Genomic DNA, 14,523 nt, shown 5'->3' with positions numbered 1-14,523 from the left:
CAATTATTTATCGTCTAAAGTTCTAGAATAATAAATAATGCAAGTAGGCAACTCGAATTTATATTCTAGATCTAAAGAAATATTACAATAAAAATTAATATCAATCAATAAGTAGTAAACATAAATATGATCATTAAAAAGTCAATAAATCTATAACTTGAGTTGCAATGAAACATCATCAATTACCTATTAGTTTCATGCTGATGATTCTATTATATGCTTCTATCAATTTTTATGTTATGAATAATTGTATATCAGTATCCTATATCAATAAATCTATCAAATAGTTCAATATTATATAAATGTAACCATGAATACAATTATAAAGAGACATGTAGCTTTAATGTGGTGTCTTCATATGTTATAACCCAAAGATATGAAAAGCATTTTAAATGAAAAATGTGAATATTTGAATTTGATGATGGAATTAGAGCACTTCGGTGTTGTATAGCTGAGTGCTACGGTGTTAGAGTTAAGAGCACTATGAAGCAAGAAACCGTCGTCACGACACTGATGTCTTTGTTCTACAGTTCTAATTTATGCATGCGGCGTTGTGGCATCGAGACTGAGTGCTGCAACTCCAAACCACTAAAAATATATATTTTTTTAATATTTTCCCCTTAAATCCACCCCACAACCTCCCTCACCCTTCACCCGTGTCGTTTGGTCGGAGAGAAAGGAAGGATGAGGGCGAAAATAATAAAGAGAAAGGAGAGAGAAAGCTCATCAGGGCATTTTAGTCCACCATTCTTTTTATGAAAATCATTCTAATCAATGTAAGTAACTATCCGCTTATTTCTATTTTTGATGATTTTGATTTCTATGAATTTGTCTCTCTTAAATATGTTAAAAGTATATTCTACTGATTTTGTAAGCTTTTATCATGTAACTTTTAATATATTATAGATTTGATCTTTCTAAATAATATAATATAATTTTTTGTATTTTCACTAATTAAATCTGTGTATAGAAATTTTTTCAGTGAAAGGTGTATGAAAATGTGTACTAATTAAATTGAAGTAAAAAAAATGATATATTATATTTGGTAAGATACATTAAATTGTGCGACAAAGTGGGAAAAATAAATAATATCTTGATAGTTAAGAGTTTGAAATATGAAAAAGTTGTATTATAGCAATATAATTGCCGGAAGATGGGAACTAAGTCATATAAGATAAAATGCTACATCATGAGAGCTACTTTTAGAACCCTGCATGTCACAAAGTACTACATGACAGAAGCTAACACTTGAACTTGTGGGAGCCACCTTTAGAATTTTATCTTGATCGTGGATGGTTATGGGATAAAGATGATGACGAGGATGTCAGTTACTTAAGTGGGGGGATTGTGAAACCCCTTATATAAAAGAAGCTAAACTCTTAAACATCAAGGCACCTTTTTGATGTAGTGGCTTAAATTTTATTAAGAAACTCCATATTTAAGGGTGGTCATCCCGAAGAAATTCTGTGATGGGTGACTTACTGGGAAGTTACATTAGTGGGGCAAAACCATGATTTAAGGGTATAAGGGATTGTAATCGGGCAACGGTGGTCTAAGGACCATAGTTGCTCGACAATGGAAGTTAGAGGGAACATAGTCGAACGATGAAGGTCAGAGGGATTATAATATAGTGGTGGTGGTCCAAAGACTGCGGTTGATAGTGCAATAGATATTTGATGGTGACAGTCAGTAGAAGTCAGGTAATAATGGTCGGTCGGAGGTATAACTGCATCTACCAGATTAATGTCCGGTAGCAGTGGATGGGTGAATGTCCATCAAATATCAACTAGATAAAGTCCAGTTGTGATGGTCAGGTGGTAGGGTTCGCAAGTAATTGTGCCAGGGTGGAGATATGAATTTTTCATAGCCTTAGAGCTCTCTTAATCTCTAGTTGAATGTCCAAGTCTCTCCCAAAGCCCTTTTCATATTGAGAGTGATTGTCCATTTATACATTTCAAGAGTAACATACTCCATAAATATGAAAAAGATCAATAGCAAATTCAAAGTGCTCCATCGAACGATCAATAGAAATGTGCATTGTTCATGCTGCATTTAAGTGTCGTAATGACACTATAATTGAGCGATCTAGGGCTCGTTGGATTCGTCTTGTCGAGCCACTCTAGTCGAGTATAAGCATGTTATATTTAGACATCATTTGGTCACCCCCATAAATATTTTCAAGCTTTCAAATATGCTTCAAGCTATTGATCTAGGTCCATTTGGGCTCGAATAAGAGCATTTTAGTCCACCATTCTTTTTATAAAAATCATTTTAATCAATGTAAGTAACTACCCTCTTATTTATATTTTTGATTATTTTGATTTATATGAATTTGTCTCTATTAAATCTGCTAAAAGTATATTCTATTGATTTTGTAAACTTTTATCAAGTAACTTTTAATATATTATATATTTTATAATTCTAAATAATATGATATAATTTTCTTGTATTTTCACTGATTAAATTTGTGTATAGAATTTTTTTCTGTGAAAGGTGTGTGAAAATGTGTACTTCAATTGAAGTAAAAAATTATATATTCTAATTCGTAAGATACATTAAATTGTACGACAAAATGGGCAAAACGAACAATATCTTGATAGTTAAGAGTTTGAACTATGACAAAGTTGTATTATGGCAATATACTTGCCGGAAGATGGGAACTAAGTGCCATATAAGATAAAATGCTACGTCATGGAAGCCACCTTTTGAACCCTGCATGTCATAAAGTACTACATGACAGAAGCTAACACTTGAACTTATGGGAGCCACCTCTAGAATGTTATCTTCCTCGTAGATTATTTTGGGATAAAGATGATGACGATGATGTTAGTTACTTAAGTGAGGGAGATTGTGAAACCCCTTAAGTAAAAGAAGATAAACTCTTAAACATCAAGGCACTTTTTTTATGTAGTGGTAGAAATTTTATTAAGAAACTCCAAATTTAAGGGTTGTCATCCCGAAGCAATTATGGGATGGGCAACCTACTGGAAGTTACACTACTAGGACAAAACTGTGAGTTAAGGGTATAAGGGATCGTAATCGGGCAATGGTGGTCTAAGGACCACAGTCGCCCAGCGACGGAGGCTGGAGGGAACGTAGTCGAACGATGAAGGTCAGAGTGATTATAATAGAGTGGTGGTGGTCCAAAGACCGTAGTTGATAGTGCAATAAATATTTGACGGTGACAGTCGGTAGAGGTCAGGCGACAATAGTCGATCGGAGGTATAACTACATTTACCATATTAATGTCCAGTGTTAGTGGATGGTTGAATGTCCGTCAAAGATCAACTAGAGAAAGTTTAGTGGTGATGGCCAGACGACGAGGGTTCGTCAGTTATTGTGCCAGGGTGGAGATTTGAGTTTTTCCATGCCTTAAAGCTCTCTTAATCTCTAGCTAAAGATCCAAGTCTCTCCGAAAGTCCTTTTCATATTGAGAGTGAGTGTCTATTTATACATTTTAAGAGTAACATACTCCATAAATATGAAGAAGATCAATAGCAAATTCAGAGTGCTCCATCGAACAATCAATAGAAATGTATATTGTTCATGCAGCATTTAAGTGTCGTAATGACACTGTAATTGAGCGATCTAGGGCTCGTTGGAATCGTCTTGTCGAGCCGCTCTAGTCGAGTATAAACATGCTATATTTAGATATAATTTGGTTACCCCCATTAATATTTTGAAGCTTTCAAATATGCTTCAAGCTATTGATCTAGGCCCATTTGGGCTCGAATTGAACTCGTTTTGATATCATTTGATTTGCCTTGTCGAAACGTTCAGTTTGACGGTAAGTTCGCTCAAATTGGAGTTTGGATGGTCCCAAATTTAATTTTAGAAGTTTTATACTTGAATATATATGCCCTAAGATTCGTGTCTGATCAAGACAATTTTGATGATGTATCAATATCCATTAAAAAAACTTGTTAATTTATATATTTAATATAGAAATTCTTATATAATACTAAAATTTTTAAATCATAATAAAAATATCATCAATATTAACTTATTTAAATTATATTTTTATATAATTTAAATATTTAAATGATATATAAATAAATATAAAATTTTATTGTATGTATTAAACTGAAGACTACTTTTTACAAAGATGATCCTAAAGATACTAGGAAGAAAATAATTTTCTTAAAAAATCTTTAAAAAACAATTTACTAGAAAAAAAATTATTGATAGCAGAGAAATATTAATGATCAAATAAAAATTATGATTATAATTAAAAAACAAAACATTGAAAAAATTATTCCAACAAAGTCTATGACTTCATTTGAGACTATTTTTTTTTTTCTACTTTCTAAATCAGTTTTTTATAACTAAAAATTTCTATAGCTAAAAATTTGTACTAAAAACAACTTTAGAAAACATAAAATAAAATTATCCCAAATTAAAGCTTTATTTGGGACATCTTTCTTATTAATTTTTTAAAATAATATTTTAATACAAAGTATTTTGAACTACAAATTTTATATAGAAAATTGCTAAAAAAAAATTAAAAACACCATCCTAAAGAGAGCCTAAACCTATACCTACAACAACCAAAAACATAAAAAAAAGTCAATAAATTTTTTGAACCCGTCTATTGCACGTTACAATAATTGAAGCTGCCACCTTCCCCTTCCTCGCCCAGCTCGCCCAGCTCTCCAGCTAACTACGATGGGCTCCCAATTCTCCAAGCAAATCGAACGCCGGAAAGCCATTGCTGCCGAGAAAAAAGCTCTAGCCGACCTACTCTCCGCCTCCGGCGATCTCTTCCCCGGCTCCGACTACCACCCACCCAACCGCACCAACTGGATCTCCCAACTCGGCGATCTCGAAAAACTCCGCCTCTCCCAAATAGTCTGGCCCGGCACCCACGACTCCGCCACCGACTGCATCGGCTTCCCCTTCATCTCCCGCCCCTTCGCTCAATGTCAATCCCTCTCCATCTACGGCCAACTCTCCATCGGCGCTCGTTTAATCGACATCCGCATTCAACAGGACCGCCGCGTGTGCCACGGCGTTCTCACCACTTACCCAATCGACCACGCCCTCGACCAGATCATCAAATTCCTCTCCGACTCCCCTTCTGAAATCATCATTCTCGAGATCCGAACCGAGTACGGCTACGAAGACCCACCCGGCTTCGATTCTTTCCTAATCGATCGGCTCGGCGACCGCCTGATCCACCATGACGAAGCCGTCTTCTCCCGCACCGTCGCCGAGATCCTTCCCAAACAGATCATCTGTATCTGGAAGCCCAGAAAGGCGCCGCATCCGCCGTCCGGCGGGCCCTTGTGGAGCGCCGGGTATCTTCGTGACAACTGGATCGATACGGATTTGCCTAATACCAAGTTTGAGAGTAATATGAAGCATCTGGCGGATCAACCGGCGGTGACCGCGAGGAAGTATTTTTACCGAGTGGAGAACACCGTGACGCCGCAGGCCGATAATCCGGTGCTGTGTGTACGGCCGGTTACCGGTAGGATTCAACCCTATGCTCGGCTTTTCATTTCGCAGGCTTTTGCTCGTGGATTTGGGGATCGGTTGCAGGTATATTCTACTGATTTCATTGATGGGGATTTTGTTGATGCTTGCGCTGGTCTTACTCTTGCTAGGATGGAAGGGAAGGCTTGAGAGGTCTTAGTACTTAGTACTTGCTTTTCTTTTAATTTTAGGGTGCCCAAAAATAAAAAAAAAAGGTTTGGAGAGGCTATAATTATTGTGAATTTTGTCTTTAATGATGATAAATAAGGAGTTAAGAGGGGTTTTTTTGGAAGATTTACATTCATATCACTTTATATCATACTATTTATATATCTAACACCTTAAATATTAATATTTCATGTCTGCCACCCATAAATCAAATATAAGGAATGAAACGTTAAAATTTTTAGGGTAGCATGTGTGGTAGGAATGCAGTATAAGAGTGATATATTTGATATTAAAGTTATTTATGGGTGATATACATGAAATATTAAAATTTTAAGTATTAGATATGTAAATAAGATGATATAAAGTGATATGTATGTAAATCTCCCATTTTTTTTAATGCATGTTGTGTATTGAAAGTGTATTGTAAGATTATTTAAGACATATATGTTTGATTATATGTTTTATATTAATGTATGGAATGTTAGTAGCATGTCTTTTTTAAGATGAGAATTTTTCTTGTGAATTAATTAATAATAATATTTTTATATACTTAGAATATCAATTTTTTTTTTTTGAAATTCCTATGCCTCCAACTATGTAATGTTATTTCTTTTGCCTTAAACAATTTTTTAGTACAAAAATGAAAAATTTTGTATTAAAAAATTGTTTTAAGAAACTGTAACAAAGATGTCTCAAATGAAGCCTAAGTCATAGATTGATGAAGTGATTTGTTGCGCACTTTCCGCATGTTCAAAATAGTTTGAGAGTTCTTCAGCAACTTTTGTGCTTTGGCACATTGCATGATGAGTTGCCTACTTGACTGAAGCAGTAAGAAAGTCGTCACAAACGAACCGTAAACCCTAAACTGGAGATGCTTAAGATATACAATCTTTAATCTTCTGAAACCGAGTAACATATATATTTTATTTAGTGTCATATTTCCTTAATTTTATATAGTTAGTTGAGAAATTTTGTTATTACGCATTATTTGTTAAAATTGCACTGAAAATAATCATGGCTCATTGCTAAAGAAGGTTATTTCTCCAGAACCTAAGGTTCAAATCACATGCTTTACAATTTCTTGCTCATCACTATGGAAAAAAAAATGTACTATGATCATATTTATATAACAAGCATAGTTGATTATTTGTCTTATATGTTGAATACTTGCTTCCTATATTTATATAATAAATACCTTATTGTATAAATTAATTATTAATAAAAACATGTGGCATATGTTCTAACCACTTATTTGTGAAAATTTCATCTATTAACTCAAAATTTCATCCTTTTTTTTCTTGCATTCTTCTTTACAGTTAAGCCAATAATATTTTAAAAACAATTAAAAACATTAAAATTCATAAATTTAATAATAATTTGTTTATTTTGCATGAAAAACAATAATTAAAATACTTAAAAATTATGTTAAATATTTGTCATAAATGGAATGCAATGTACTCATTACATTGATATACCTATTATTATATTATGATTTGATAGTCATGTTATATGTTGCATTAAAAATATATTGAAAATTTTATTAATCCCATAACTATTATTTAATAAAAATAGTTGGTGGTGGAATCCTAATGTGCAAGAAAAAATTAAAAATAAGAAGCTTTGTTATAAAAATTGATTTAATTTTAAAAATTCTGATAATTGGGAAATATATAAAGTGTCTCATATTAAGTAGGATTTGCCAACTACAAATTAAAAAAAAAAATGAGCATATTAGCATGCGCCAATTCCTAAAGAAAGCTCATTAGCATCTCATTTAAGGCCTATAAGAATTAGTCTAACCCAAGATTTATATATAATTGAAATTGTTCCTATAGAATCTATGGTAGTTGATTAATATTCATTATAGGACATTTTAGATAAAGAATATGATAATAAGTTACAATATAATTTTACTTCTCATAATACTAAGACTTCATTTGGGACAACTTTCTTATTGTTTTTTAAAGCAGTTTTAATTTTTGTACTGGAAAACGACTTTAAGAAATAATAAGAAAGTCATACCAAATGAAGTCCGAACCTGAATCTGCATCGACATCCATAATAAATCATGGTCATTGAGCTAAAGTTTTACCTGCTCAAGAGTTAGAATTAGAGATTGAAGGAAAATTTAGTACAAGATCAAGGAGCTATAATTTCGAATGGAGATTAAACATATAACACAATGTATTTCATAATGAATCCTCTAACCATCATCAGGCCGGCAAAGCCAAAAAGGACATTAAAGGCCTTGAATAGGTAGCTATACATACCATGAAGGGATAAAATTTCCATAGAATTATCACATCAATTCCTACATTCAGACCTTTTACTAGCCCATTCAAAGTGACCACAGTTTGCTTCTGGATTAGCTGCAGGACCCTACAAAAGAGTAAAGGACAATAAGATTAGCACTTCAAGCATCATCAATGGAATGAATAACTTCACAAGAACAGCTTTTGTAAAAATTTAGAATGATAGAGACAGCTATTCTAGCAACTCTTGCTCTATTGCTTTGTAGTGAGTCAAAGATTTAGGCTCCGTTTGAGACGGCTTTCTTATTGCTTCTTAAAACAGCTTTCTAGTTGCTTTAAGAAGTAGTAAGAAAGCTGTCCCAAACGAAACCTTAATTTTCATATATCAATTAATAATAATATTAGTCGTATAGCTTAAGCCTGTATGCTATAAAGCTTCAGAGAACAGAAGCTATTGCTTTTTTCTCTAGACAACAAGAAAGTGCTGTTCTCTGCTTTCATTTTGCTGTAACGACATTCAGGTTCGCCATTTTGGGATTGATCCAATGCTGGGACAGCAAGCCAACATAGCAAACCACAGCCCACAGCAAGTCTACGGCATTACCAGCCAAATGCAGCAATTAATCCTACAGGCTACAGCACTAATATAAACTCGTGACCATAGATGATTTGGTTGATCACTTATTAAGGTTTCGTTTGGGATGGCTTTTTTTTTTTTTTTTTTTTGATGGCTTTTTTTTTTTTGCTTCTTAAAGCAGCTTTTTAATGCAAAAAAATTAATTTTTATACTAGAAAGCTGCTTTAAGAAGCAGTAATAAAGCCGTCCAAAACAAAGCTTAAATTTAATCGCATATCAAGGTATCAGAGGTGTCAAGCTAGATAATTATCTAAAGGTTGTGATACAAGAAGTAGAGTTGCAGATTGTAGAAGTCACGATGCATAAAGCTGCAAAGAAAAAGGCAAGAACATCAACAAAATGTGATGTAGAATAGAACCTATTCGGCCCATTTTTTAGTTTATTATCAGTATCACAAGAACATCAACAAAATGTAGAGGACATCTCAACTTTTCTAGAATATGGACTCCACCAATGTTCTAATATGAAAATGCTCTGATAAATTTAGCTCAAACAAATATTTAGGTTTTGTTTAGGAAGGCTTTCTTACTGCTTATTCTTAAACCAGCTTTCTAGTACAAAATTTTAATTTTTATACAAGAAATCTGCTTTAAGCAGCAATAAGAAAGCTGTCTCAAACGAAATCATAATCTACCTCCCTCCCTACCTAGCAAAAATATGGACAGTCAATATTCAAACATAAACAAATTCTGATTAAGCAGTCCTTCAAGTAGATATTCATTAATCTTCATAATTCAATGCTATAAAGCTTCAGAGAGCAGGGGCTTTTCCCCTCCTTTGAATGTGGACTCCATCAATATTCTAACATTAAAATGGTCTAAGAAAAGTTGGTTTTCAAGAAGATATTCATTAATCTGCCTAATTAACAACAAAGCTTCAGGGAGCAGGCTCCTTACGTTTTCACCCCTACCAACCGTAAGCACGGCAAGAGAAACAGAATGAAATCATACCAATATCATTTAATAAGAAACAACAAGATGGGTCTGAAATTGCGCATTTCAAAATTTGAGGATCCGAAACACCAGAAAGTAACATAAAGGACCAAATTTCATTTTTTCCTAAACCCTAAACTTCCACGTATTGTAAAGTTTGCTGAATAGAGGGCCTATTATTTTAAAGCTTATAATTCTAAATTTATTTCTCCTGGTTTAAATGAAGAAAAAGGAGAAAATCTAAAAAGCCTCGTAATTTTATAGGAACTAATCATTCAGTACACGCTACTTAGCATTAAATGACTGAAAAAGAGGTTAGAATATCTTTTACCTGGGCACGTGCACATACGTAGAATCTCCGCCCGACATTTGGACCACCTTTCTTCACAGACCTTGCCACACAGGGTTCACCATGGCCCTTGCAAAGCGGTATGGTCATCCTCATTTTCTGTTGAATTCTTTGCCACTCCAACAATGCCATATTTCTGTTTTCAGTTTTTGAGCAAGAAGAAGAGCACGTATCAGCCTGATCTTGAGGATAAAGGCTCTTGCAGGAAATCTCAACCCCACATTGGTCTTCAAGATCAGACAAAGAACTTTTAGCAGCTATTAGGTCTGTTCCACAGAGAAGATTATCACTATTCTTTCCATTATCATATAGATCAAGCAATTCATCAGCGTTTGTTTTTTCTACGTCACAATCAGAGTTAGGCTTTGATTTCTTGAAATATGAACGCAAAGTAAGCTGAGAATATGCAGTACACTTAACCTTTTTCACTGGTACTTTAATTTTATGTAAAAAAGTATTTCTCTTCAGATCCAATGCAGAAGCACTAGGCTTGCTACATTCAGTACTGATGTCTTCACTGATTTTGTGATCTTGGTCTAAAGAAAAGCGGGTCGAAATTGATAGTTTCCCACACTTCAAAGACATTCTATTGTCCAGGCTTTCAACTGAACCTTCACAACCATTTTCTGACGCAACATTATCATCAATTAGAATCTCCGGCAGAACAGAATGCTCGTTGGCATCAGGAAGCTGCCTTTTCCTCAAGAATGGAACTGTACAAATCCATTGTTTATCACTAATTTCAGGAGCATAACAATGCAATTGTAAGCTGCTATAGTATGAAAGAAGGGAAAAAGATTCAGAATTGTAGTTTTGCAAGCAGAAAGCATCTTTGATCGATGGTAATGTTGAAGTATATTAATAAGTATAATAAAATCAAAACACAAAGTTCCTGAATGGGAAAACAACAAAAACTACAAGAATACGCTCAAGTATTAACATATAGAATTAACGAATATCGCCATCTTAAGCTTAGCTATAACAGATATGAATTGGAATCAGAAATAGCGGTGCAATCTGGCAGTACAACTTCCACAACAGCCATACAAGTTTGTTTATGTTATTATTATGCATTTTAATTAAACAAAATAAACAAAAAATAATATATAAATTGACATCTGAAAAATAATGGTTAGATTACTTGCCCTAAACCATTTTTTCATGATATTTAGGTTCACATACAACAATCACTATGAACAGATAGATAGATTGACATAAATCTAGAAATTTGACAAAAAAGAAATATTTTTTCCAACATGGATACTGAAAAAGTTCTTACCAATAGTTTGTTGCCAACCACGGACCTCTGGAATATATCTCACAGCTAAAGGTGGAGTGCTATGCTCAAGAAGATTAGGTATGTCATTTAAGATAATGTACACAGGGACATGATCTGAACCTTCCAATTTTATGCTCCTTCCCCCTAGCCACCTGCAAATCCAACCGTTGTAAATCACATTCAGAACGTAAGAGCAAGAATTTCACCTGGTATGTATTATTACTTGGGTCTTCCATCAAAGTTTCCCCGTAGGAATTGAATCATAATGTCACTTTCACCAACATGGCAATCAAATAAGCTAAGCTTCTCTGAGACATGATTTTCATGTAGACAAGGCCCAGCAGTAAGAATATGGTCAATTCGTGAACCATAGTTGAATTCTTCAGCACCAATACATGGAGAAAAACAGGTGTACGCTCCTTCTCTGCAGCAGCAAAATAGAAACACAAATCAGGGCAACTTCACAACAGTAATACTAACATAGAGTACTAACTATCCGACTTAAATGTACAAAATAATCAACAGTAGATTCCGAATATCCTTGCTCTAGCTTTGTTGATATTAAAGTAGTTACAGGTTAATTTTTTAGAAGTCATATTGGTAAAACTACCTAGAGATATTGCCCTCTAACAAGAACTTCATGATTTAGTTTAAAAGTTACTCATAAATGCAAGCCATACGATTAATTATCCTCTGGATCATGAGTGAGCACTTTCAATGATGGCTAGTTGGTAAGTCTTGTGATACTTTATTTTAGTAGTAATAATTTGATTTGAGAGTATTAGATGTTGGTTCTTATTTGACATGTTAATTTTTTTTTTACATTAAGGGGTTGTTTGGCAACAAATAGGATTTAACTTTAGTCTAAATCCCACTAATCTTGAGGGTGTTAAATCCTAAAAATTGTTTGGTAAGGCATATTAAATCTTGATAAATCATGAGAAACTATTTGGTAAAATAATCGAGGATTTAAGGATTTAAGGCGGTTGGTTCATTTATAAATTAAATTTAATGTATTTTGAATTTAATTTACATATTAAGTGTGAATTACTTATTAACTTTAATTTTAATTATCATTAATAAGTTGAAATGATAAATAATATAACTAGGAGCTAATTTAATTATTACAAATTATCAAATTAGTTATTTAGGTGTTAATAATCAAATTACTTATTATATTACTCATTATCTAATTATATTTTTGAACCCTAATAAATTTGTTAATTAGTGTTGAAATTAGAAATTATTAAACTAATACTCATATTAATAATTAGTTTAATTATTAATTATATTGCTAATTATCTTGTTGATCACTTAAATATTCAACTACTAATTAATTGTTTACTTGTCATTTACAATATTAAGTATATAATTAACTATTTTTATTTTAAATTATATAAATTAAACTAATTAAATGACCAATTATACTACTAATCAATTAGTTAAGCTAAATTAGATTACTCAATTATTAGCGAGCAGTGAATGAAATTTCGATCGCAGTATCACCTGACACTTACCGTAGTTGTTTTATTAATAGGTGGACCCGATGCAGCCCCCTATGCGGAGACGACGCTGGGGTGCTGTTGTAATTTATAATAAACTAACTTAAACAAAATTTAAAGAGGCTAAAACCTAATCTAGCTCCTAAGTCAACAAAAAATAAAACATGTTAGAAAAAATAATATGTAAATGTTGACAAGTAAAAAATGAATGAAAACTAAAGTGCATCAAAATGGGATTTACAATGAACTTATACAAACAATTTTGGTTGCTCATCAACCAAAACAAGCAAAACTAGACTTTTCACTCTTAGCTCTTAACTCGTACACACTCAAATCCCTTAGCAACACACGCTCTATAAGCTGAAATGTGCAAAGAAATGTCGGGTTTCCTATTTATAACCTAGAAAGATGATCCCCTTGTGGGACCAACTGAGCCAAACTCAAAGCACAAAATAACAAGGGAAGAAGTCATGCGTGCACAAGTGCCTTAGGTAGCGTGCACGACAATTGTTAAAGTTAAGAGACTCGTATGCACCCTGTGAATGTCGTACACCCTGTGAAAATTTGACTTTGAAAAGAAACAAAATAAAGCACTCTTATGTGTCATGAGTTGTACGACCCCTTGTTAAAGTGTGTGTGACGCGCCAAATCACCGAAAGAGGGCGTAGCCTGCGAGTCTTCATATTGTATAATGAGTGTACCAAAAACATTATAATGTATTATATAGATAGATCAAGTGACATGTATGTATACTACCAATCATATGGTCGCACTATATAATATATATGCATACCATTGATCATACAAATGTATCTTGCAAATGAACCAACAATCAAGCAAAAGATAGCATGCATGCATACTAAACAAACATACAAATATATTATGCATGCGCACTAAGTAAAATGGACTGGGTATTTCGATGCTCCAACACACTAGTCTCAGAAAAATTTAAAATTAATTTAGCGCGGCAGCGCTGGGATTCGAACGTGGTGGCTCCTTTAACTAGCATGCGGCAGAGCAGCACTACGATGTTTGAGCGTCGCGACACTTGGCCACAAACAGTGTTTTCTATATATTAAATCCTAAACCTAAATCAATAAGCCATTCCTCCCCCTCCCATTCATGCAACTTGTCGTGGTAGAAGAAAAGGAAAGGGAGAGGAAGAGGAGAGAGTGAAGAGAGATAAAATTGGGTTTTGATCATTTTTTTACATTGTTTTAGTTGGGAAAAATCTTTTGATTATAGTAACCTAAAACACACTTTTATTTTCAATGATTTCAAATCTACTGATATAATTTTCCCCAAAAAGAAAAAAAAATTATCCTGATTTTCTGCACTTCTATCGTGCAATTTTTTGTATATGATAAATATGATTGATATGGACATTTTGATTATAATATTATTTAATTTTATTTTCTAAAATAAAAGTTATGATTTTCTGAAATTGTAGTCTAATATACAAATTTTCCTGTATTTTCTAGATTATTGCATTTCATATTGCTTTTCATATATTAAAGAAAAACTAATACCATTGATTCAAGATAAATGTAGCATTTGTATGTAAGCAAGGGAGACTGGTTGTTAACACTATAATTAATACGGGCTAGCTCTTAAAACATAATAAACTGGAAGGAGGGTGGGCCGAGGGACTTTCCTTAAAATAAAAAGATTTGTGGTGTGATCCTGATTGTAGCTTGTAACTGATGATTGAATTACACCGATGGGTAGAGAGTGTTGGCTCTTTATAGATTATTAAAAACTAACTGTAATGACAATGAATTTATTGAATAAATGATAAGTGTGATAGATATGATTGACGGCCAATTGGTAAAAAGTTGGGATTAAAGATATTGAAAATATTATATTAAAGTTGGAAGACATGTCTTGCTAAACTATATGATATTGATAGCAGATAATGGATTCGTGCAT

At 33.2% G+C, this 14,523-nt stretch overlaps 2 protein-coding genes across 4 annotated transcripts in view; one reads left to right on the top strand and one right to left on the bottom strand.

Annotated features, from left to right (window-relative positions):
* The first annotated feature begins 4,445 nt into the window (after positions 1 to 4,445).
* Positions 4,446 to 5,765, top strand: LOC110097590. Its single transcript, XM_020824070.2, has one exon. The coding sequence runs from the start codon at positions 4,666 to 4,668 to the stop codon at positions 5,623 to 5,625; it is 960 nt and encodes a 319-aa protein (XP_020679729.1). The 5' UTR covers positions 4,446 to 4,665; the 3' UTR covers positions 5,626 to 5,765.
* A 2,005-nt stretch (positions 5,766 to 7,770) lies between these two features.
* LOC110097589 (DNA-(apurinic or apyrimidinic site) lyase 2) overlaps positions 7,771 to 14,523 on the bottom strand; it is a 29,779-nt gene continuing 23,026 nt past the window's right edge. For all 3 annotated transcript variants that reach the window (XM_028694056.1, XM_020824068.2, XM_028694055.1), the window contains exons 7-10: positions 11,316 to 11,516; positions 11,093 to 11,244; positions 9,796 to 10,526; positions 7,771 to 8,022 (exon numbers count right to left, since the gene is read on the bottom strand). In XM_028694056.1, the coding sequence (XP_028549889.1) occupies positions 7,948 to 8,022; positions 9,796 to 10,526; positions 11,093 to 11,244; positions 11,316 to 11,516 (1,159 nt within the window). In that variant the 3' untranslated portion in view covers positions 7,771 to 7,947. The remainder of the gene's footprint in view (positions 8,023 to 9,795; positions 10,527 to 11,092; positions 11,245 to 11,315; positions 11,517 to 14,523) is intronic.

The sequence above is a fragment of the Dendrobium catenatum genome, unplaced genomic scaffold (genome assembly GCF_001605985.2).
Source record: "Dendrobium catenatum unplaced genomic scaffold, ASM160598v2 fragScaff_scaffold_390, whole genome shotgun sequence".
Lineage (NCBI taxonomy): Eukaryota > Viridiplantae > Streptophyta > Magnoliopsida > Asparagales > Orchidaceae > Dendrobium > Dendrobium catenatum.
This window is presented reverse-complemented; position numbering and strand designations above follow the sequence as displayed.